At 35.3% G+C, this 26,006-nt stretch overlaps 1 protein-coding gene across 1 annotated transcript in view; it reads left to right on the top strand.

The window, feature by feature from the left end:
* LOC128644505 (threonine--tRNA ligase 1, cytoplasmic) overlaps positions 1–26,006 on the top strand; it is a gene marked incomplete at its 3' end in the record, with an annotated part of 70,608 nt that overhangs the window by 15,212 nt on the left and 29,390 nt on the right. Inside the window, 8 exon segments of the mRNA XM_053697088.1 lie at positions 6,902–7,092; positions 9,561–9,684; positions 10,537–10,658; positions 15,151–15,268; positions 18,997–19,061; positions 20,465–20,543; positions 21,108–21,254; positions 23,225–23,323. Of these exon segments, the coding sequence (XP_053553063.1) occupies positions 6,902–7,092; positions 9,561–9,684; positions 10,537–10,658; positions 15,151–15,268; positions 18,997–19,061; positions 20,465–20,543; positions 21,108–21,254; positions 23,225–23,323 (945 nt within the window).

The raw sequence follows: 26,006 nt of genomic DNA on the forward strand, positions 1-26,006 counted from the left end.
CTCCTTGTTTGCATGGTTCTCTTGGGGGGGAATAGGTCCCTCTCTAAAAAAAATCCTAGTGATTGATGGTTCTTCTATTGGTACTATTTGTGTGTTCATTTGAGTACTCGTGGTAGCCTCTTCATCTGAGGTGTCAGTGGAAGATTTATCAGAGATCTCTTGGTTACTGATATCATTACTATTCTTTATGTATCTGTTTGCAGTGCCTTGTGTATTTCTAGGGTTTCTACACGTGAAATTTGATTTATATATATTCCCTTTTTGGTGATCAAACCAATCCCTTTGTAATTTGCGATTTTTAGTTTCGCTTAGCTCTTCCTTCAGTTTGTCTATATGAAATTTTAGTTTTTTATCCAATGCTTCATTGTTTGTTGATTATGCAAATCTACTGTGTTTACTGGTCCTTTAAGATGTATAGATATTTGTAATCTTGTGACAATGTTGTACTATGTTTATGATATGAAACTGACACTTGAATAAAAAACATTTAAACATAAAAAGATAATTTCTTTATTTAACATACCCCAGTTTTGCATAACCAACACTGTTACAAAAATATTCTTTTTGTACCTCTGTAATTAGTCCAGTATATACAAAGACCAGGTGAGACTCAAGGCACAAGAGTTATAATACAAAAAAGGCTTTATTTGGAAATGTGAAAAAAAAAAAAAAAAAAAAAATACTCTTCAAAGCATAAGAACAGCTTAGCAAAAGATGTCTCTTTTACCTCTGTAATTACCTTGTATCTAAGTTTCTGCTGACTGCCTCCTTACCTCAGATCTTTTGACAGACTTGCATTTCAGGCAATTAGTGCTGACTCTTAAATAACTTCACGTGCATGAGCACAATATTATCTATATGAAACACATGAACTAACGCTCTCTAGCTGTGAAAAACTGTCAAATGCAGAGGCGGCCTTCAAGGGCTTAGAAATTGGCATATGAGCCTACCTAGGTTTAGTTTTCAACTAAGAATAACAAGAGAACAAAGCAAATTTTGATGATAAAAGTAAATTTAGAAAGTTGTTTAAAATGACATGCCCTATCTGAATCATGAAAGTTTAATTTAGACTTTACTATCCATTTAAGGGCTGTTACAAATGAACTGATAAACTAACAGTCTAACAGGGTTTAATATCCCTTTGATAGGTGCTTTGTTAGATAGAAAGATACTAGCCACATACTCACTGCTAAACATAGATTTTTATTTCTTACAGAGAACACAGCGTAAAGAGGGGTGTTGTTTGTTCCAAATAAGGAACGGTAAAAGTCAAATCATTTGCTCCAGGGTGGATTTGTTTTAATTCAATCTGATTTAAATCACTAGTCAGTAAGACTAATTTAAATAGTGGTTTTCATTTTTAGAATACTAACTTTTCAGATAATTTTTCCAGTTATGTCAGACCATTACTAATTTGGTTATATATCATTAGATATACATAGATTGTTGAAATGAATAAAGTTATTGGTTGGTGAACTATCTCCAGTTTATTTGATCAACTTTTCAGCTGTACTTTATTGGAAGGAGAAAAATAATGATTACATTAATAACAATTTAAGTAGCTTAATTAAACTAAAGAAAAACAACCATTACCCTAATAATAATAATACTTTTTAAATAGTTTTATTTAACTAAAACAATTTTATATTTATTTTTTACTGCTTGCTCCTCCCTCCTCACAATTAGGTCCTTGTGCAGATCTATTCCACTCCAAACAATCTTCTATTTAGTGAGCTACTTGAAGCTTAGTATTGGTTGATTCTGTATACATAGATTTGCAAGGGAGCAACAGCATTCGGGTCAGTAAAGTCAAAATGTGTGATTCAGAAAGAATATGCATTTACTTATCTTATCCAATTTAGCTTAGTTCTCTTGGTATCTATTGTTTAAAGCGTAGTTAGGCTCAGAGGCACTACTGTGAGCTAGCTGCTTTCCACTGTCTCACCCATTTTGTGTTCAGCTAGGCACCAGTAAAGCATTGCTCTCCTTCAACAAAGGATACCAAAAGAATGAAACATATTTGGTAATGGAAGTAAATCAGGAAATTGTATGCTCTATATGAAATATTCTTTCAATATTATGACCCTTTAAGGTCTATGTTATGTTATTTCTGAAGACACAAATTCAGTTTTGAGAACTGCAAAACCAAGAATATGTGATATCTTCAAAATAGAACAATTGCCCAAAATAATCTTACAGAAACCTTTTGGAGAGCATGACATTGTGAATGGTTTAATGGAGTTAAAGGGACACTGAACCCACTTTTTTTCTTTTGTGATTCAGATAGAGCATGCAATTTTAAGCAACTTTCTAATTTACTCCTATTATCAATTTTTCTTCATTCTCTTGCTATCTTTATTTGAAATTAAAGCCATCTAAGCTTTTTTGGGTTAAGAACTCTGGACAGCACTTTTTCATTGGTGGATGAATTTTTTCCACCAATCAGCAAGGACAACCCAGGTTGTTCACCAAAAATGGGCTGGCATCTAAACTTAGATTCTTGCATTTCAAATAAAGATACCAAGAGAATAAAGAAAATTTGATAATAGGAGTAAATTAGAAAGTTACTTAAAATGTCATGCTCTATCTGAATCACGAAAGAAAAAATTTGGGTTCAGTGTCCCTTTAATTTTCCAAAAATGTTAAACATTACATCATCTTGCTATATAATTAGATATATAATTAGAAACTATATTTCAGGACGAATAACCTTTTAGATTATAATGTATCTTAAATCGAAACTATCTTTTTAGATTTTTTTTTTTCCTCAGAGCATTTTATTAAAAAAATAAATAAAAAAAAATTGAATATAAAAAAAATCACTGTTTTTTATCCACCCTGATTTACTCTTATTTGACTGTTAACTGCTGCACATAAGCAAGTGTACTCTTGTTCAGTTTCTGTGACACACTGCCTTAAAAAATGTATTTAATACATTTGTCATGTACTTTTTTTGACTGTTGTGTTTGTTTTTTAAACTGAACAAAAATGCTTCGATAAAGCTATAAATCATGTAACTAAAGTATAAGAGAATTTAAGGGTGTGATTTCATATAGATGTTAATTTTCCACCACTGCTTATGGGGTTTTATAAGATAGAGGTACGTACGCCTTATCCATGGCAGCTTTTGTGTGTATTGAACACCTGGACTCTCGACCGGAACACACGTTCATTTTAATCTTGTCAGGATAGAGAGATGTTTATCTGATATTTGGCAGAACAAAATATTTGCAGAGATTTGCTTGACTTTTGTCATGTGTTCAGCCAACCGCAAAACAGAAACCTGCTCTTTGAACAGCAGTTTGAATAAAACTTTAATATTCTTTATAGTTAAATGTGTAAAGCTTAAAAGGACAATCACCAGAATTGTTATTGTTTAAAAAGATAGATAATCCCTTTATTACCCATTCCCCAGTTTTGCATAACCAACACAGTTAATAGGGCTGCAACTAACGATTATTTTCATAATCGATTAATCGTCCGATTATTTTTTCGATTAATCGGATAAAAAGAGAATCAATAATAGTTTTCTATGTTTTAAATAAAATCCACATAATGAGTGTTACAAATATAAACTTCAGACTAAAACTTTACATTAACACAACGGTTTCTTCAATTTTTAAGCAGCAGAGCACAGTTTTATAATTTAAACAAAACAAAACCACAAACTGTTTGAAAAGAGGTAGAACTAGAAAGAGTTAGACTATCACTGTTAATAACATTCTGTTATTCACTCTTTTAGAAACTTTGCATTGAAATGCAAAAATCTCAACATGTCCACATGCTTCTGGCTAAGGCTGGTTCTCTGTTTGCAGCATATTTCCTGCAGCAGAGAAAAGGCTGTTGAGTTGTATAAGTAGGGTTTTGCCAATTTCACCAAAGTGGGATATTTATCTTTGTTAGCTCTTCACCAATGCTAAGTGTTTTCTACCTTGGCAAGGGGCTTCTCAATAAAGTAACCCTTGACTTCATTCTAACATAAAAATATCTTGAATATCTATATGCAATGGTAAATAACCAGCTATAAGGTTAGGGGAAATATCTAGTCCGCTCTAAAAATAACGAATATATACTTATAAAGGTTGAATCTGGTACATATTATCACAATTTATTAAAAATATAAAAAAACAATAAAAAACAAAATCAAAAGCACTAAGGACTGTATATCAATAACAGGACAAAGCCTTACACATTTATTTATACAGTACATATAATCAGCAATAGCAAGCGATCTGCTAATAATTGTGCAAACAGATAATAGTGCACATCAATTTAAATAACTCCCATCAATCTAGGGGCAAGGTGTAAACAACAAGCTCAGCACTATATCATGAAAAGCATAGGTCCAAAACACCAGATTTAATATAAACAATCCAAATGATGACTATTATATCTGGGTTGCACATAAGTCAGGGGTAGTTGTAAACGTATACTGTCCTGAAAAAGTGAAAAGTAGACGTCTGTAAAACACAATACCATATGCAGGAGTTCATTGGAGTGAAGCAGCTGGTGTTGTGCACAGACCAACTAATTGCAAACCAACTAATCGATTAATCGATTATGAGATTCGTTGACAACTATTTTCATAATCGATTATGCCGATTAGTTGTTGCAGCTCTAACAGTTTATAATAATATACTTTTTACTTCTGTGATTACCTTGTATCTAAGCCTCTGCAAACTGCCCCCTTATTTCAGTTCTTTTGATAGACTTACATTTCAGCCAATCAAGTGCTGGCTCCTAGGTAACTCCACGGGCGTGAGCACAATGTTATCTATTGTATATAACACACATGAACTAACCCACTCTAGTTGTAAAAAACTGTCAAAATGAATTCAGATAAGAGGCGACCTTCAAGGGCTAAGAAATTAGCCTATGAGTCTTCCTAGGTTTAGCTTTCAACTAAGAATGCAAAGAGAACAAAGTTGATGATAAAAGTAAATTAGAAAGTTGTTTAAAATTATATGCCCTATTTTTTTGACTAGACTGTCCATTTTAAAGGTACATTCCATTATAATAATAATAAAATGCCCATCTTTATTTTTAAATGAATGCACATTGCAAACCAGGTATTTAAATGCTGCATGTAATTAAAGTTATGCTTAGGAGCTGCATATGCACAAAGCTGGCAATTGCCATCTGTTTCCTGCTCAGGAACAGCAGAGAAGCCCACCTGGGTCAGTAAAGTCAAATAAAATGTCATGATCCAGATAGAACAGGCAAGTTTTAATCAACTTTCTAATTTAATTTGATTAATTTCTTCATTCTTTTTATCCTTTTGTTGAAAAGCATACCTAAAGTAGCCTCAGGAGCAGCAATGCACTACTTAAAGTTAACTGCACATATATGCCTCTTTGTCATTGGTTTACCTGATGTGTTCTGCTTGCTCCTAGTAGTCCATTGCTGCTATTCAACAAAGGATATCATGAGAATAAGACACATTTGCTAATAAAAGTTGTTTAAAATTGTATTCTTTGTCTTTTGGTTTTCATGCCCCTTTTAACTCCTTTTTTATTTCTTTGTCCACCTACAACTTATAATTAAAATCTAGGAGCTAATGGAACATAAGCTGACTATTTGGTAAAAGTTGTGGATTCATTTTTATGGAAGTTTAAAATGTTGTTAAACTTTTATTTTTTGTTTAAAATTAATGGGATTTAAGTTTGTTTTTGTTTTTTTTGTATTGAAGCATTTTTTAAATGTACTTCTATTAATCATTGCTGATATAATAATACACTGTAGCCCCAGAGGCAGAACTTATTTTCATTTTCTGTGATGAGATTTTTTTTTTAATTTTATTTAGGGAAAATATCTGCAGGGCATTTTGAAATTAAATTTAAAATTAGGTAGTTAAACGCCAGCTCAATTGCAATGTGTTGATTAATTGGAGGATAAAGCAATTTTTAAAGTCTTATAATATATTGAAGCAGTTGAAAATCACGTTGCAATTTAGCTGCATAGAAATAAATGTTACGTTTTTCTAAATGTCTTTTGAATACTTTTGTTTCCTTTTGCCAGTCTAACAATCACATAAGTATAAATGTACTAATAAAAAAGGTGCTTTGCTCACAAGAGTGTCTTACATACAGGAGTTGCAGCTTTACAGATTGGGAAAGGCAAGGGGGCAGGGTTGAGAGCCAGCCACCAATCAATGCACTGCTGCGCATATTTGACTTTTATCTTCAAACAGCGCTTTGCTTTGACTAAACTGTGTTAAGAAAACTTTAACGTGCAGCCAGAGCACAGCACTGTTTGAAGAGAACAGCCTGATATGGAGCAGCATTGCAAAGCAAAATTGCTAACCGTTCCTGTATGTCCCATTCTTTCTGCAACCATGCTGCGTTTTCTGCGATATCATCTCAGATCACAGCATGTTCTGGCTTGGGGACTCTAGCGCAGAATCTCTTTGGCATGGTGGATAAATACAGGTGAACGGGGTGTGTATAGCATTTTGCTTATACAAGTACATTGAAATGAGCATGAGTACACTTCAGTTTTGCATAGAAGTATTTTCGCAGAGTTGACTATTAAATCACTTTAAAGGGACATGATCCACAAACATTTTGTTTCATGCTTTAGAGTGTGTTAAAAGCATACCTAGCTAGGTTCAGGAGTAACAATGCATTACTGGGAGCTAGCTTTTGATTGGTAGGCACACTTGAATGCCTTGTCAAGTAGTTCATAGCTGCACTTCATCAAAGGATACTAAGAGAATGAATCACGTTTGAGAATATAAGTAAATTGGAAAGAGTCATGAAATAAAATAAAAATTAGGTTTTATGTCCCTTTACGTTTACATCAAATGCTACCATTTGTACAGAGGCCAACTATAAGGTGGGTAGGAGAGTCTCCTGAGAGGGAGCTGATTTATCTATTTTTTTTTCTTTTTTGTCCTTCATAGTTGAATCCATGGCCTCAGTACATCAATGAGAGGCTTGAAATTTATAATAAATTAAAAGCAGAGCATGAAGCATTACTGGCAGAAAGAGCTGCGAAGGAAAGTAAAACCATTAAAGTAACATTACCTGATGGAAAGCAAGTAGACGCGGAGTCTTGGAAGACCACTCCTTATCAGGTCGCTGCTGGAATTAGGTAACAATGACTTGATTGCTCTGGTCTTTCCAATCTATTTAACACCACTTGATTCTATTGGTCAACCACATGAGAAAATCAATTTATTCTGTTTTTTCTTTTAAGGGGACAATAAACATTTTGGGTTGACAAAACGGTTGTGGTGTTTTGCTAAAAATTAATATACAAACAAAATGTCACCATTATTTAATTGCTTTATTTTACTTTTTCTAGATTCTACCCCACTGTATTCCTTTTTTCTGTAGGAGCCAATCACTAAAATATTGTGTATGTGTGTATATATATATATATATATATATATATATATATATATATATATATATATATATATATATATATATATATATATATATATATTTTATTATTATTATTCCCATCAAGTCTACTCATATTACATGTTACTTTTTTTTCTTAGAATAGCCTTATGCATGTCCCAGGCATTTATTAATTCCTTTACAGTCTTTGTATTGACCACCTCAATTGGAAGTTTTATTCCATGAATCCACCACCCTCTATCTTTAGATTGGGACCCCTTGCTTTGGCATTTTGTTTTTTGGTGGAAAATGCTTTGAGCTTTTACTTTATTAAGTCCCTTCATATATTTGAAGGTTTCCCATCATCTCACCTCATTCCCTTCTCTCCTCTAAACTATACATATTCAGGTCATTTTTTTTATATATTTTTGACAATGTACCATTGTAGTAGCCCTCTTTTGGACAGCTTCTAGTTTATATCTTTCTGAAGATATGGTCTCCAGAACTGTACACAGTTTTCCGAATCGGTTGTTCTGAAGTCTAAAACTTGTTTTACTATGGTTGCACAGTACCTTTGCCTAAATATTAAACCATACAGACTGATCATCACTAGAGCCTCTCACCCACAGACACTTCAGATACTATGTCACTAAGTACTAAATCAAGTATAGTTCCTTTACTTGTTGGTTATTTTACTAGTTGCTCAAGAGATTCCACAATATACTTCTAGTTGATTTGGCAACAGGTACTTCCCAGTCTACATCAGGCATATTGATGTCCCCCACTACTATAACATTGCCCTTCATTGTAATTTTGGCTATTTCATCAATTAATAGATGATCTGATGCTTCATCCTGTAATGAAGGCCTATATACTACCCCTATTCTAAACACCTGTTTCAATAGTTACCCAAACACTTTCTACATTGTCATTGGTTTCTACAATTTCAGTTACTTTAATATTTTCTTTCATGTACAGAGCAAATCCCCCCCCCCCTTTTTTTTCCTACTTCAGGTATGACTGTTTCCCAGTTGTTAGAGTTATTGCACCATGTCTCTGTTATAGCTACTAAATCCAACTTATCTTGAATCATTATTGCAGTAAGTTCAGGTATTTTACTTAGTTAAAGGGCCAGTAAACCTAAAAACTAATGTTATATAATTCTGCACAGAGTGCAGAATTATATAACGTTATATGAGTGCTAGCTTTATACAACCTAATATATCCGGTGAACTTTTTTAAAAAAACAGGGTTTTCCAGACCCGCCCTCTGTGCTCTACTGAGCGGGTCTGGTTTTCCCTCTGGTTTTCTCTGAGGGAAAAGGAGACCTGCTCAGTAGAGCACAGAGGGCGGGTCTGGAAAACCCTGTTTTTTTTAAATAAAAGTTTACCGGATATATTAGGTTGTATAAAGCTAGCACTCTTATATAATTCTGCACTATGTGCAGAATTGTATAACATTATTTTTTTAGGTTTACTGGCACTTTAATTGCAAGCATTTGTGCACATTGCATGAACATTTCTAGAATTCTCAAATCCTCTTGCAATACATCCCCTGCTTACATTATTCAAAGTCTTACTCCTAAACCTAATGGTTTTTATCATTAAATAAACTAGAATGTAAAATTTGGTTGACTGTTTTGTCATGCTCTGGGGGACAGGTGGGTATGTTAACACTGCCCCCCCCTTCTTTAGTTTAAATTGCTAATAATAAAGTCTTAAAGTTCTTTACTCATATTTCCTGTCCATTTACTATCCCGATGCAAACCATCCCTTTTATACAATCTACTATCAAGCCAAACAGGTCTTTGATGTATTCTCTACCTGCTCCATTCTCTAACCAAGAGTTAAATTCTATAATACGCTGCATTCTTCCTGTCCATACACAAGTAAAACAAAAAGGCACAGATGCAGCCACATGATCTAAACAATTTATTAGTTTAAAAAACTGCTTTTGCACAACATCAACATCATTGCTAGCCAGATCATTTGTTCCTAAGTGAACAATAACATCTAACTCGCTCTCTTTTCTAACTACCTTAACAATTCTTGCAATAAGATTTAAATCTCTGAGCGGTAGCACCTGGAAGACATCTAACCTCTCTCAAATCCCTTTTGTGTGTGTGACAATTTCTTGTATTTTTTATTTAAATATGCTACTTTGCATAAATCAGAATTTCATAGCCATTTTATTGTGTTTTTTTTTCTCCCACAGCCAAGGGCTGGCTGATAACACCGTGGTGGCAAAAGTGAATGCTGTGGTTTGGGACCTGGATCGCCCATTGGAGGAAGACTGTAAATTAGAACTGCTGAAATTTGATGATGAGGAAGCTCAGGCAGTAAAGTGGCATTTATTTGCTTATTATTTAATGGTTATATATAAATTACAGACAGTCATAGTCTTTTTTTTTTTTTCATTTATGTATCTGTGTCAGATATTTAATGTTTTGGCTCTCAAAGGAGCTGCTATTAATACTTAATAAAGTTTCCATTGTGATTCTAAACATTTAATTAAATGTAAGACATGAGGAAAGTCTTTATTTTTATATATATATATATATATATATATATATATATATATATATATATATATATATATAATCTGTAGTAGCTTAAAGAGACTGTATATTGCCAAATTTGATCCTATTTAATGTGTTCCTAATTAGTTTTACCCGTATTAAATTGTTTACCAATATATCCTTTACCCTTATTTTGGTATTTTAAATAGCTGCTTTTGCCAGTGGAAACCTCATATTCTTTAACATTTCAATCCTCCTTGCTGCCCGCATCTACATCACGTGTGGCACTTCTGTTAATTTAAAATTTACATTTCTTTTGCCTTTAGGAAATAACGGCATCTATAGGTTTAAACAGAGGGCGTAATGCAGCTGTCTGTATGACATCAGCATATGACTAATTCCAACAGTACTGGTAGTAGTGCAGTGAGGTTGGTTAGTTTTGCATTGTGTCTTGAAAGGTTTTCTGATGCCAATTTTAAAAGCTTTTTTTCTGGCATTAAATATGAATAATAAAAATGTTGCATTAAATACTTTAGGTTTATTGTATGCGATGATTGATTAGAAGTAAATGACCATCTTATGATTCATTTAAAACCTTTTGATTTTCATTTGTTCTTGAGATCCTTTACCATTTAATACACATTAAGAACAGGCTCTCTTATTCTATTTCAGGTATACTGGCATTCAAGTGCCCATATAATGGGTGAAGCTATGGAGCGTGTTTATGGCGGCTGTTTGTGCTATGGGCCCCCTATTGAAAGTGGATTTTATTATGACATGTATCTTGAAGATGGGTATGTTGTTTCTTTTATGGCTCATTGTACTTGTGCACCCCCAGTCTGCGTACTGTGGCAGATTCTTGCACACGTGTTTTTGAAGAAAAAAAAATGTTTATATTCCAATGTTAGAATAGGGGCATTTATTAATAATAATATAAAACAAACAAACGTGTGATAAGAGATGCAGATAAAGCTCCCAGCTCTAGCAAGATTATTTAAGTAGAATTGTCAATAGGATGAGGTCCCTCAATGAATTTGAATAAGGCGAGTATTAGCTTAAAAGCTTTCTCCCTATACACTATCTATCTATCTATCTATCTACTTTCCCCCCCACAAAGGTTTAATGTTTAAAGTGACGTTTTGATCCCCGAAACGTCACTTTACACATTAAACCTTTGTGCGGAAAGTCCAGTGAGTGCGGATCCTTTTTTTGCATTTGAATTTTGATGTTCCTGGCGATTTACCCTGAAGTGAGAGTGCAAATCTCATTGAATTATTATATAAATGTGATCTTTGCTTCAGTGGTAACTTTTATCATGTGACTCTGCCAATAGGGTATATAAGTTTACACTTGAATGTATATTGTTTATACAAGTCTGAAAACGGGGGTAAAACCCAGAAACGTCACGATTATTGGATTAAAGTAATTTGGTGTTTAAAATCTGGAGAGTGACTGATTTTTGTGCTGGAATATACCTATATATATCTCTCATCTGACAACACTTTAGAAATGACACTTTGCTGCAATGTAAAGTAGTGAGTGTACAGCCTGTATAACAGCGTAAATTTGCTGTCCCCTCAAAATAACTCTGCAAACGGCAATTAATGTCTAAACCGTTTGCAACAAAAGTGAGTACACTCCTAAGTGGAAATGTCCAAATTGGGCCCAAAGTGTCAATATTTTGTGTGGCCACCATAATTTTCCAGCATTGCCTTAACCCTCTTGGGCATGGAGTTCACCAGAGATTCACAGGTTGCCACTGGAGTCCTCTTCCACTCCTCCATGATGACATCACGGAGCTGGTGGATGTTAGAGACCTTGCGCTCCCCCACCTTCCGTTTCGAGGATGCTCCACAAATGGTCAATAGGGTTTAGGTCTGGAGATATGCTTGGCCAGTCCATCACCTTTACCCTCATCTTCTTTAACAAGGTAGTGGTTGTCTTGGAGGTGTGTTTGGGGTCGTTATCATGTTGAAATACTGCCCTGTGACCCAGTCTCCGAAGGGAGGGGATCATGCTCTGCTTTAGTATGTCACAATACCTGTTGGCATTCATGGTTTCATGGTTTTCTCAATGAATTGTAGCTCCCCAGTACCGGCAGCACTCGTGCAGGCCCAGACCATGACACTCCCACCAGCATGCTTGACTGAAGGCAAGACACACGTCTTTGTACTCCTCACCTGGTTGCTGCCACAAACGCTTGACACAATCTGAACCAAATAAGTTTATCTTGGTCTCATCGGACCACAGGACATGGTTCCAGTAATCCATGTCCTTAGTCTGCTTGTCTTCAGCAAACTGTTTTCGGGCTTTCTTGTGCATCCTCTTTAGAAGAGGCTTCCTTCCGGGGCGACAGCCATGCAGACCAATTTGATGCAGTGTGTGGCGTATGGTCTGAGCACTGACAGGCTGACCCCCCACCCCTTTAACCTCTGCAGCAATGCTGGCAGCGCTCATATGTCCATTTCCCAAAGACAACTTCTGGATATGACGCTGAGCATGTGCACTCAACTTCTTTGGTTGACCATGACGAGGCCTGTTCTGAGTGGAGCCTGTCCTGTGAAACCGCTGTATGGTCTTGTACACCGTGCTGCAGCTCAGTTTCAGGGTCTTGGCAATCTTCTTATAGCCTAGGCCCTCTTTATGTAGAGCAACAATTTCTTTTTTTTCAGATCCTCAGTTATTATCCATGAGGTGCCATGTTGAACTTCCAGTGACCAGTATGAGAGAGTGTGAGAGCGATAACACCAAATTTAACACACCTGCTCCCCATTCACACCTGAGACCTTGTAACTCAGTCACATGACACCGGGGATGGAAAATTTCTTATTGGGACAAATTTGGACATTTCCACTTAGGGTTGTACTCACTTTTGTTGCCAACGGTTTAGACATTAATGGCTGTGTGTTGAGTTATTTTGAGGGGACAGCAAATTTACACAGTTATACAGACTGTACACTCACTACTTTATATTGTAGCAAAGTGTCATTTCTTCAGTGTTGTCACATGAAAAGATATAATAAATTATTTACAAAAATGTGAGGGGTGTACTCACTTGTGAGATACTGTATATAATACACACATGTGTATAAATATAATATCTTTATATTTTCCTAATTCACTGTTGCCTACAAGAAAAAAATCTTATAAATAAAACATGTTCTTGTCATATCAGTTTCAATAACCTTAAACTTAACCTTTTTTTAAACCTTTTTTTTCAGGCTAAACAAATATTTTCTACATGTATAAATGTTGCTCCTTCATACACAAAATAAACCATTTATGTGCATAGTATATTGTATATAGTAGAGCTGCGCATCTTCACCTGTCTCACGATTCGATTCGATTACGATTATCATCGTAACGATTCGATACGATTCGATTCTACGATGCATCACGATTACTGCCCATGATTTTCATTAACAAATTCAAGCAGTCAGAATTCACTTTATTTTATCTGCTTTAAAAAAAAGGGGATTGCTAAGGGGATGTTTCTAGGATATAATGTATTATGGTCCTGGCATGTTAAATAATAATTCTGGACTTGCCTCTTTTGTCAGGGAATAATGCAGTTTATGAACCAAGGTGTATAAATGATTGACTTTTAGCAGAGGAGGTCCCAAATACATAACTAACATAGGATATGTGTGATATAGATTTTTTTAAATAAAAATAATGGATTCAGATTTAAGGTAATAGATATACTTTTAAAAGGCTATAGGTTTATATGTAACATATACATTTATTTATATACACATACAAAGCACAACTATAATACAATACAATACCCTGTCACATATTACACTTAGATCATAGATGGGCTGTTATTTTGCTCCCTAAGCTCATATGAGACAGTGAGACTAGTATTCTGGGTATTGGAGAGCTTTGAAAGGAATGCATGGTATGTGTGAGCAGTGCAGTGTCACCGTTAATGATTAGGGCTCTAAACTGACATAAAGGGTCACCTAATCAATCATGTAGGCTCTCTAAACATGTTTATTACGGCTCTGTAATGATCTGCAGCTGGGAAGGAATGCTATGTCATTTCCTCTTACCGGAACCTTTATTAACAGCTGCACCAACCACTTACTGAACGGCTTCAATAAGTTGTCCTAGAGGTAAAGGTGCTGGCCGGGTGAATGTGATTAATTAAGCCCTCCCTGCTGTGTCGCCTGCTTCAAGACTAGGAGAGATCTGACAGGGCAGAAGCAGTCTGACCAACTGACAGCAGCCTCGTGTAACACAGTGACTATTTCCTTGTATTATCGCTTCCCTGTTTACTCACTGTTGCGGTCTCTGCTGCATGTTTCCTCTTTGTCAGACCCCTAGCCCAGCACCAAACGAGCATTTGAGTGTTGCTATTAGATACTTTTGTAAAACTTTACTTTTTCTATATCTAATAGCAACACTCAAATGCTCGTTTGGTGCTGGGCTAGGGGTCTGACAAAGAGGAAACATGCAGCAGAGACCGCAACAGTGAGTAAACAGGGAAGCGATAATACAAGGAAATATTCACTGTGTTACACGAGGCTGCTGTCCGCTTGTCAGACAACTGCACTGAGCGTGCTGATGTTCCAAAAACATAAAATCAATCAATATTTATTCTGTCTGCCATTACTTTAGCCCTCACATCAGTCAGTGGGAGAGGCGGGGTCACGTGACATTGTGCGATGACGTCACTGACCCTGAATCGATTCTGACCTTGCACCGCATCGATGCAGCATCATTAATGGCTGCATCGCAAAGCATCGCAATGACTATTATTTTTGACACCCCTAGTATATAGTTTATCCTTTTTAAAGGCAGCTTTCATTTAAAATGTTACTTTCTCTTTTTTCATTTTTAAATACATTTATAAAGAGAAAAACACACTGAAGCTTATTTATTTTTCTCTTTGTTTACACTTCACATAAAGTCATATGTGTTATAAAAATCAATAACATTAATGCTCATCTGATTACTAACATTTACTGAATGTTTTTATTTTCAGGAACAAATTAATTCAGTTTAAATGTAATCAGGAATATATTCTGTTTCTTTTTTATTTTTCATCCCAGAATGTTTTCCCTTCCCAGAAGTGCTGCTTAAAAATGTGATATTTGCTTCAGTGGCAACTTTTATCTTGTGACTCTGCCGATATAGTGCAGATCTTGTCTACCTATCGCTAAAACAGTTGTATTTTTAAAGGAAGCCTTTTTTTGGGAAGCAAGTAGGTTGGGGAAAAAGTTTTCTAATTAAATGATTTATGTCCCTTTTGAATCACTGGTTATGTCTGTTTTTCCTCAGAGGTGTGTCCAGTAATGACTTCAGTAGCTTGGAAAACCTATGTAAGAAAATAATGAAAGAAAAACAACAGTTTGAGAGATTAGAAGTCAGCAAAGAAACCTTACTTGAAATGTTTAAGGTAAAGCTGTGCTTGATGGAGAAATGGTATTAAAAGGACAGTGTCCTGTAAAATTGGTTCCTTCTTAATGTGCTCCCAAGGACTTGTTATACCTGTTGCACTGCTGGGACCTAGCTGAATACTAGATATTGTGTGAGCCAATGACAAAAGGCATATATGTACAATCACCAATCAGCTAAGTTAGTTCCCAGTAGTGCATTGCTGATCCTGAGCCTACCTATGTATGCTTTTCAAGAATAAATGCCAAGAGAACAAAGAACATTTTATAATAAAATTTTATAATAGAAGTACATTGGAAAGTTGTTTAAAATTGTATGCTCTGAGTCATAAAAGATTAAAAAAAAAATTGATTTTAAGTACCTTTTTTAAATACTGATTTAACAGTATACTGTAGATTGTGTGTGTTTTTTATAAATTGCATGCTCTATCTGAACCATGAATGTCCCTTTAATTATTTTATTGCAAAAATGTTTCAGATATAAACTCCCACATAACCTCTAGAAAACCCTAATAAATTAGAATCATTGCAATGATGTATGGTCCAGATTTAAACTGATGACCAAGATTGGCGTGCTCGTTAGTTTTAATTCCAGGAAGCATTGAATCCCTAGCAAGTCACCCAGCAAGAAGCAAATGTAGCTAGTCCTGTAATTGCTCAAAGAAAAGTGCACGTTTCCCTGTGCTGAACATGGCATGGTTTTGTTTTGTGATGCACATACATAAATTGTAATCATATTCCACAATGCTAATTTAGAGACACAGAACACGTTTGTAATATAAAATGTTTCATTGTGTGTAGTAAAAAATACTATTTATACATGATTTTTTTTTTGGCCCATTTTCCTTTAAAGGGACACTGAACCCAATTTTTTTATTTCATGATTCAGATAGAACATGCAATTTCAAGCAACTTTCTAATTTACTCCTATTATCAATTTTTCTTCGTTCTCTTGCTATCTTTATTTGAATAAGAAGGCATCTAAGCTAAGGAGCCAGCAAATGTTTGGTTCAGTACCATAGACAGCACTTGTTTATTGGTGCTGTCCAATCAGCAAGGACAATCTAGGTTGTTCACCAAAACTGGGCCGACATCTAAACTTACATTCTTGCTTTTCAAATAAACATGCCAAGAGAATGAAGAAAATTTGATAATAGAAGTAAATTAGAAAGTTGCTTAAAATTGCATGCTCTATCTGAATCACAAAAGAAACAATTTGGGTTCAGTGTCCCTTTTAAAGGGAAATGAAACCCACATTTTTTCCTTTCATGATTCAGGTAGAATATACAATTTTAAAATACTTTATAATCTTCTATTATCAATTTTGCTTCATTCTTTTTTATCCTTTGTTAAAGGAGCAGCAGTGCACTCCTAGAGCTAGCTCTGAAAATTAATGATAAGGGGTATATATGTGCAGCCACCAATAAGCAGCTGGCTCCCAGCTCCTGAGCCTACCAGGCATGTTTTTCAACAAAGCAAATTAGATAAGACGTAAATTGGAAAGTTGATTAAAAATTGTATGCTCTATCTGAATCATGAAATTTATTTTTGTCTTTCATGTCTCTTTAATTCGACTTTGAAGACTGTTTCAGACATCACAAGCCTAACCCTCTACATATTTATCCCTAACTGGTGTCAGCAGAGGTGATAATATAACATACTGCAAAACAATGCAAGTGTTGCTAATAAAATGGCAGTGGCTAACCTCGTCTACTTCAGCAACTAGTCTTTATTGGCTCCTCCAAATAAGGAAAGTAGTGAGAGGAGCTTGCTTATATTTGTAGCAGATAAAGTGTTAATTTATTTAAATATTTATTTCACTTGTGATCGGCATGTTATTTTACTAAACGATTACAGAACAGTCTTGTAATTAAAATGTGTTTGTCCTTTCAAAGGGACAGTAAAGTCAAAATTTAACTTAAATGGATTGGATAGAGCATTTTAAACGGCTGCATTTAATTTTGAAATAGAAGCCTTTTTGCAATATACTTCCATTAACAAAAATGCTTCTAGTAAAAGTTATTACTGTTTTTTACCTTGTGGCATAGTTTCTGTGTACGAATCATGGTGATATTTTTAAACACTTCCTCTGGGACTACACCCGTTCATGTCGCTCATACACAGCGTACAGCTGTATGATGTTATAGTGATCCTGTACTACTGGTCTGACTTCCACTTTTGTTGCACATGAAGTTCACACCCACATAAAGTCTTCAGGTATTGTGCTTGTTAAAGGGACATTATACACTCATTTTTTTCTTTGCATACATTTTTTGTAGATGATCTATTTATATAGCCCATTAAGGTTTTTTTAAATGTATAGTTTTGCTTATTTTTAAATAACATTGCTCTGATTTTCAGACTCCTAACCAAGCCCCAAAGTTTTAGGAAAATACCGTTGGATACCTACTCCGCTTGCTCCTGTTTGTGTAAAGGGCCTTTTCATATGCAAAAGAAGGGGAGGGGGGGAGTGTTTTATTTGCCACTTGCAGTGGGTGTTCCAGTAACCTTTTCAACAGAGCCTAAACTGAAAGCTTCTAAGTAAGTTTTTAAACAGTTTTATACTGGATTTTCATATCAGTATCTGTGCATCTTATTCTTTATAGTAGTGTCTATTACATGCAGTTATATGAAAATTAGTGTATACTGTCCCTTTAAACATGGTTAGCAATAACATAACACAATGTGTCTGTTATGTTTCATTTAGGATACAGAGAATACATTTAATTTTTATTTATTCTTGGCATTTCCCAAAGCAGAACACATAAAAGCGAATGCCGTGCAATGATGGTATAAAATGTTTTTTTTTTTTTTCACTTTTCATAACTATAAACCAGGCTCTGACTATAATATAAAATATCAGCTTTTATTTTTTTCACCTGTTTTTATGATGAGACTTAAAGGGACATGATACACAAATGTTAAAGTACTTGAAAGTGATGCAGCATAGCTGTGAAAAGCTGACTAGAAAATATCGCCTAAACATCTCTATGTAAAAAAGGAAGATATTTTACCTAAAAATTGGCTAAGTATTAACCCACCTGTAAAGAGACTTAAAGCAGCTAATCCAGGTGCTAGTCCCAGGACTTGCAAGGGAGTGTGCATCTGGCATGTGCAGGCACGATCATGTTTTCCTATTCAGTTTAAGGAAGTATACTATGAAATATCACAAGATTTCAGTGAGATCACAGCAAATCATGATCTCAGCACTGCTGATGCAGGTTGGCTATTTCTTTTTTCTTTTTTTTTCTTTTTTTTTTTTTTTTCCAACTTGCAGCTGAAGTATAACGGTTCTCAGAGCACTTACTCTGGTGAGCTGCGGAAATTTTAAGATAAAATTATCCTTTACATAGAGATGCTGTGATATTGTATAGAGATGCTGTGATATAAGTATTGTGTCCCTTTAAACAAAAATTCTAAATTTTTACCTTTTGATTTCAGTAATTTTCATTAATGAAAGGAATAGTCTGCTTTTGAATCCTTTTATCTTTAAGTTACCGATTTGAATTGAATGTGTGCTGGTTTGCAGAAAGCAATATGGGTTTTGTTCTTTTTTCTAAATAAATCCCTTGTCCCATTACCGGAAGTACATGTCTGAGCTGGATAAAAGCCACTCTCTGTATAGCTATGAAATAAGACAAATCTCTGATATTGCAATATTTTATATTTTTGTAGCATCAACATTCGTTGTAAACCACAATGTCTATGTTTAAATCTCTTTATTTTTTAGTATAACAAGTTTAAGTGTCGCATCTTGAATGAAAAGGTAGATACTCCAACAACTACAGTATACAGGTAAGATGTAGTCAGTATGTGTTTGTGTTTAGAACTAAACATAGACATTTTACTGTATACTATTTTCACAGCTAAAAACAAAGAGGCCAATATATACATTTACAAGTTACATTTCATTTAAAAAGAAAGTAAATTATCCCAGTACACCTTCTGGCTGACCTCATGCATGTTGCAGAAATTCTTGCCCACTTCCCACTTCAAACATGTCACATGACATCTGCTGAAAGTTTTCCTTATGGATTCTGTAGGGAAATTAATATATATTTGTTTGCTTTGTGAATAAACTTAAACAAATATATGGAATACATTTAAATGGTTAAAGGAATGTATGGAAAGGACTAACATTTTATTATTTTTAGACACAGAATATTGTGTATTGAAACTAATTTTCATCTTTTGTTCTGCATGTTCCCCTAATTTCCTCCTTTGGGTTGAACAGTGACTTAGTCGTTAAAGGGCAGTAAGGTCAACTTACATGATTCAAATAGAGCATGCCCATTTAAACAGCTTTCCAGTTTACTTATGTTATCACATTTTGCTTTGTTATTTTGGTATTCTTTGTTGAAGAATAGGCTCGAGCTGCAGTGCACTGCTGCTCCTGAACCTACCCAGGTTTGCTTTTCAACAAAGGAGTCCAAGAGAACAATGCAAATTTGATTGCAGAAGTAAATTGGAAAGTTATTTAAAAGCTCTAGCTGAATCATAAAAGTGTACTTTTGACTGTGCTGTCCCTTAAACTCACCTGTTAGAGTTTGAAGATTGTTAAAAAAAAAAATAGAGCGGTGCAGAAAGCAGTTTTATAAGTTAAAAAATTTATTTATTTAGTTGTTTTGTGTCACAATCAGTTTGTAAGAGCGGCTCTTCACTTTGCTCCCAAAAAATGTTTCTTTGAAAAAGTTAAAGGATTTTCTGGGGTGATTTCCAAAGTTGTTTCTTTGATTTCAATACATTGTATTGCTGAATTTCTCAGGCAGGTGATTTATATAACAATAATATTATACAGAAACAAAAAGTACTAGTTAGTAGTGATTCACTTTTTGGTATTTAGAAAAAAAAATGTCTAAGTGGCGCATATTCACAGTAGGCATAATTTTTTTTTTTTTTTAAATTCTTTTTAACCTCACCCGATTGCAAATTCACATTGAATTCACTCCTGTGCTTCGCGGGCTATTGTATTTTTGCATGTATAGAATTTGTTTGTTATATTAACTATATACTAAAATAATCTAGAGGTCAACACAAGACTGTGTGTTTTATTATCAGGGATTCTTTGCTCAAACCTTTCTGTTTTATTAATAATATATTTTTCTTTATAAAACCGTAAACAGCTGAATACAGACCTCACACTAAGATTGCATTAAATGCTTACAAATCATGACTCACTGACTTTGCAACATTTTTAGATGTGGCCCCTTGATTGATTTGTGTAGAGGACCTCATGTACGTCACACTGGCAAGATTAAGGCTTTCAAAATTCACAAGGTAAGCTGTTTGTTTTTTGTTGGGACAGTCAACTGTTTACCACTATGTAACATAACCTTTTCTTTTAATAACACTATTAAACGTTTTTGCACTAAAGGCAAGCAGAATTTTCCCCCATTCATCCATTATGCATGTCTTCAGCCACGCAACTGTACGGGGCCTTTTTTGCCTTTATTTTGCGCTTCATAATGCGCCAAACATTCTCAATCGGAGACAGGTCAGGACTGCAGATGGCCATGCTAGTACCCGCATTCTCTGCTTACGCAACCATGCGCTTGTAATCCGGCAGAATGTGGTTTGGTGTTGTCCTGCTGGAAAATGCAGGGATGTCCCTGGAAAAGACTGTCTGGATGGCATCATATGTTGCTCCAAAAAGTATACATATATTTCTGCATTAATGGTGCTTTCACAGATGTGCAAGTTACCCATACCATGGGCACTGACACACCCCTATATATATATATATTACACACCCACAGTATCCTTTATATAATTTTATTTAATCACTCCTATTTTTTTTTAACTTAATAGATTTGCATAATGATCTAAACTTGTATTTTGTAGAATTCTTCCACTTATTGGGAAGGCAAAGCTGATATGGAAACCTTACAGAGAGTTTATGGAATCTCTTTTCCTGATGCAAAAATGCTAAAAGAGTGGGAAAAATTCCAAGAAGAGGCCAAAAACAGAGATCACAGAAAGATTGGAAGAGTAAGCACAACCATTGTTAATTTATTTTCATCCACAAATAGTTTTGTTACAAAGTCACTAATGGAGAACAGCACTATACCTGATGCCCATGGGGCAACTGCAGACACTCCACACACTTCAAGAAAACCAATGTTCTCAGCACCCAATGAATGAAGAAATCTGTACTTTATGCAAAATGTTTTACTTTGTGTTCCTCGCTGGAAGATGTTTGAATAAAGAACAGATTTCTTCATTCATTGGGTGCTGAGGACATATTGCTTATAAATGGCTTTGTTGAGTCCTGTGCAGTTTATGGACTCCGCTGCATGTTTACCATTTATTTAGGTGTGAACACAATACAAGAACAGGCGGCTCCCCCTTATAACATGCTGCCCTAGGCCTCAGCCTTATTGGACAATGCAAGAATAACGACATTACTTTAAAACTTAACACAACACCTTTGTTTTATTGATCAGTGTTAATTTAAAATGCATTACAAGATGGTTGTCCCTGTGCCTTTTTTTTTTTTTTTTACCGCTGTTAGAATTGTTCAGCTATTGAGCATGTAAATGTTTGTATCACACACAGGCATTTCCTACCATCTTTAGTATTAATAAGATTTAAAACTTATTTAATTGCTTTTCTTATGCGAGAAAGAGAAAATATGTTTTAAGTTATATAAAAGTCAAGTTTGAATTGCGTGGCGGTTGCATTTTTTGCAATAGTTCAGCATAGTTCTCATAATTCTGTGGTAAATTTTCTTGAAGCTATGGCTTATCTATGACCTGTAAGTAAGCAGTGCGAGTTAAACAGAAATCGCTGAAGATGAAAGAATCTAGCAGTCAATGGACCGAAATTTGTAAAAGTAAAATCTAACTTTTATTAGGTTGCAAGTAAAACGACTTGCACATAAAGTCAGACTAGTAACAATATCACAGCTAGTGAATCCGCGAACACCATATCATCAGCATCCAACATGTTTCGTGCCATTACAGCACTTCAGGGGCAGTGTAAGAAAATAAAGCTACAGTGTTTACCTTGACACAAATTGTATACGGACTTTAAATAACCTGTTGGCTATCTATGAGAGACTTTCTCCTCTAACCGTAACATCCCTAGGCTTTAAACATTGTACTGATAAAAGCCCTAAAGTGTGAGTTGCCCCTAATGAATCAAACACAGTTCAGTGATCAAATAAACTGAATCCATGTATATTAAAAAAATAAATATGTAGAGTATTACTGGCACATGAAAGATCTAGTGTAATACTTACAGGTATTCACAGTATTATGGTGAGTCATTAATCTTCTTAAAGGGGCTGTAAATTTCAAATGAAACTTTATAATTACGGTAGTGCATGCAATTTTGGTCAACTTTCTAATTTTTCTTCTATTTAATTAGCTTTGTTCCCTTAGTATCCTTTGTTGATAAGTAAACCTAGGTAGGCTCAGGAGCAGTAATGCACTACTGGGGGCTAGCTGCTGATTGGTGCCTACACATATGTAACTTGTTATGGGCTCACTCGATGTTTTCAGCTGCTCTTTCAACAAAGAATACCAAGAGAATGAAGCATATTTGATAAGAAAAGAAAACTGAAAAGTTGTGTAAAATTGTAAGTTCTATCTATATTATGGAAAAAAAATGCTTGGCTTTTTGCCCCTTTAACTAACACAAAGTTAACCATATACAGCCACCATTAACTCACATTTTAACTTGGGTGAAACGTTCATTACCTGCATATCACACAGTTATGGTAGATAAAGTATTAATATTTATATTTTGCGCTAGGGAAAAACAAACTGCATATTATTATTGCTGAAGATTTTTTCCTCTTTTGAAGCCTTATGTGCCAAGGTTTATGATTTTGCATATATTAATGTATTATATGGCCAGACAATGTCACTTTAAACTGATTACTCTCATAGTGATCTCAAAAGCCTCCAGTTACACAGAGAACAGTGCACTGATTTATTTATACTTTTCTGATTTAGGAACAGGAGCTGTTTTTCTTTCATGAGTTGAGTCCTGGGAGCTGTTTCTTCCTTCCCAAGGGTTCCTACATTTATAACCAGCTGATCGATTTCATCAGAGTAAGTACCTATGTAACTGATGCCATCATTCCGATTGTTGCTGTTTCACTTATTTTTTTTTTCCATACCTATATTTAGGGTTTTAGTTTTGATCCGTACAAGCTTTTTATTTTGTACTTACATTTTTTATTACAAGTTTGTGCACAACTTTTCCTGTTCTTTAAACATTGGTGCACAGATAAATTAAAGTGAATATAAATTTTGATGCTAAAGTGCCCGGTTTTTAAAAAATTGATTAAAAACAGGGGCACTTTAATTCATCAAAATTTACATTTCACTCATGTTGTGAAAAAAACAAAACTTGACAGCAGTTCCAGCTTCCTCCGGTCGTCGTAAGACATTTCTGATGTCAGAAATGATGGATAGGTCATTCTCCAATCATGGCTTCCTCCCCGGGGGAATCGGTGTCTGATTCAACGCTGTGATTGGAGGAAGCCGGATTCCTCATTTTAGACCCAGGAAGAGGCTTTGCGACGGGTGGAGGAAGCTGGAGCGGCTGTCAAGATTAAAAGGTAAGTTTTTTTTTTTTTTGTTTTTTTTGTTTGTTTTTTTCCCCCCAACAGGAGTGAAATGTAAATTTTGATGAATTAACCCCTTAATGACAACTGACGTACCAGGTACGTCATGCATTAACAAGCAGTTAATGACAATGGACGTACCTGGTACGTCAGTTGTCTAAGAGAGTGCTGGAAGCGATCGCAATCGCTTCCAGCAGCTCTCAGGGTATTGCAGTGATGCCTCCATATGGAGGCATCCTGCAATACCTTTTTAGAAGACTCCGATGCAGAGAGGGCCACTCTGTGGCCCTCTCTGCACTGGTAGCGATGGTGCCGGTTCGTTGGTGGGTGGGAGCGTAACAGGGAGGCGGGTGGGCGGCCCATCGCTACCCGGCATCCGGTTCCTAGAAGTGCAATGTGCACGCCGGGTGCCGGGAGCGTGCGCGCGCATTAGCTGGCCACTGACATCAATGAGGAGGGAAGAGGGGGGGGGGGAAAGATTTTTTTTTTAAAAAATATTAGAGGATCTGGGAGGGGGAGGGGGGCAGGGGTATTGTGGGGGGGGGCTGCTACACTACAGAACACATAAAAAAAAGCAAAAGAGCAAAAAACACTTGTTTTTGGGGCAAATTGGGTACTGGCAGACAGCTGCCAGTACACAAGATGGCCGCAATTAGATAGGGGAGAGGGTTAGAGAGCTGGGGGGGGGGATCATGGAGGTTGGGACTAAGGCAGGAGTCCATCACAGCTAAAATATTTTATTTTTTTTATAAAAAAAAAAAAAAAACTCCTTTTGTTTAGTACTGGCAGACTTTCTGCCAGTACTTAAGATGGCGGGGACATTTGAGGGGTGGGGGAGGGAAGAGAGCTGTTTGGGAGGGATCAGGGGGTGGGATGTGTCAGGTGGGAGGCTGATCTCTACCCTAAAGCTAAAATTAACCCTGCAAGCTCCCTTCAACCTACTTAATTAACCCCTTCACTGCTGGGCATAATTTACGTGTGGTGCGCAGCAGCATTTAGCGGCCTTCTAATTACCAAAAAGCAATGCCAAAGCCATATAAGTCTGCTATTTCTGAACAAAGGGGATCCCAAAGAAGCTTTTACAACAATTTGTGCCATAATAGCACAAGCTGTTTGTAAATAATTTCAGTGAGAAACCTAAAATTGTGAAAAATGTAAAGTTTTTTTTTTTTTTTTTATTTGCTCGCATTTGGCGGTGAAATGGTGGCTTAAAATATACCAAAATGTGCCTAGATCAATACTTTGGGTTGTCTTCTAACAAAAAATATATACATGTCAAGGGATATTCAGGTATTCCTGACAGATATCAGGGTTCCAATGTAACTAGCGCTAATTTTGAAAAAAAGTGGTTTGGAAATAGCGAAGTGCTACTTGTATTTATGGCCCTATAACTTGCAAAAAAAGCTAAGAACATGTAAACATTGGGTATTCCTAAACTCAGGACAAAATTTAGAAACTATTTAGCATGGGTGTTTTTTGGTGATTGTAGATGTGTAACAGATTTTGGGGGTCAAAGTTAGAAAAAGTGTGTGTTTTTCCATTTTTTCCTCATATTTTATTATTTTTTTTGTAGTAAATTATAAGACATGATGAAAATAATGGTATCTTTAGAAAGTCCATTTAATGGCGAGAAAAACAGTATATAATATGTGTGGGTACAGTAAATGAGTAAGAGGAAAATTACAGCTAAACACAAACATCGCAGAAATGTAAAAATAGCCATTGTCATTAAGGGTAAGAAAATTGAAAAATGGTCCGGTCATTAAGGGGTTAAAGGGACATGAAAGCCAATTTTTTTTATTTCGTGATTTAGAAAGAGCATGTCATTTTAAACAACTTTCTAATTTACTTCTATTATCTAATTTGCTTCATTCTCTTGATATCACTTGCTGAAAAGCATATCTAGATATGCTCATAGCTGCTGATTGGTTGCTGCACCTAGAGGCCTTTTGTGATTGTCTCACACATGTGCATTGCTTTTCTTCAACAAAGGATATCTAAAGAATTGAGCAAATTAGATAATTGAAGTAAATTGGAAAGTTGTTTAAAATTGCATGCCCTATCTGAATCATGAAAGTTTAATTTTGACTAGACTGCCCCTTTAAAGTGCCCCTGTTTTTAATCAATTTTTTTTAAAAAACGGGCACTTTAGCATCAAAATTTAC

Source organism: Bombina bombina, unplaced genomic scaffold (assembly GCF_027579735.1).
Source record: "Bombina bombina isolate aBomBom1 unplaced genomic scaffold, aBomBom1.pri scaffold_1254, whole genome shotgun sequence".
In the NCBI taxonomy this organism is placed as follows: Eukaryota; Metazoa; Chordata; class Amphibia; order Anura; family Bombinatoridae; genus Bombina; species Bombina bombina.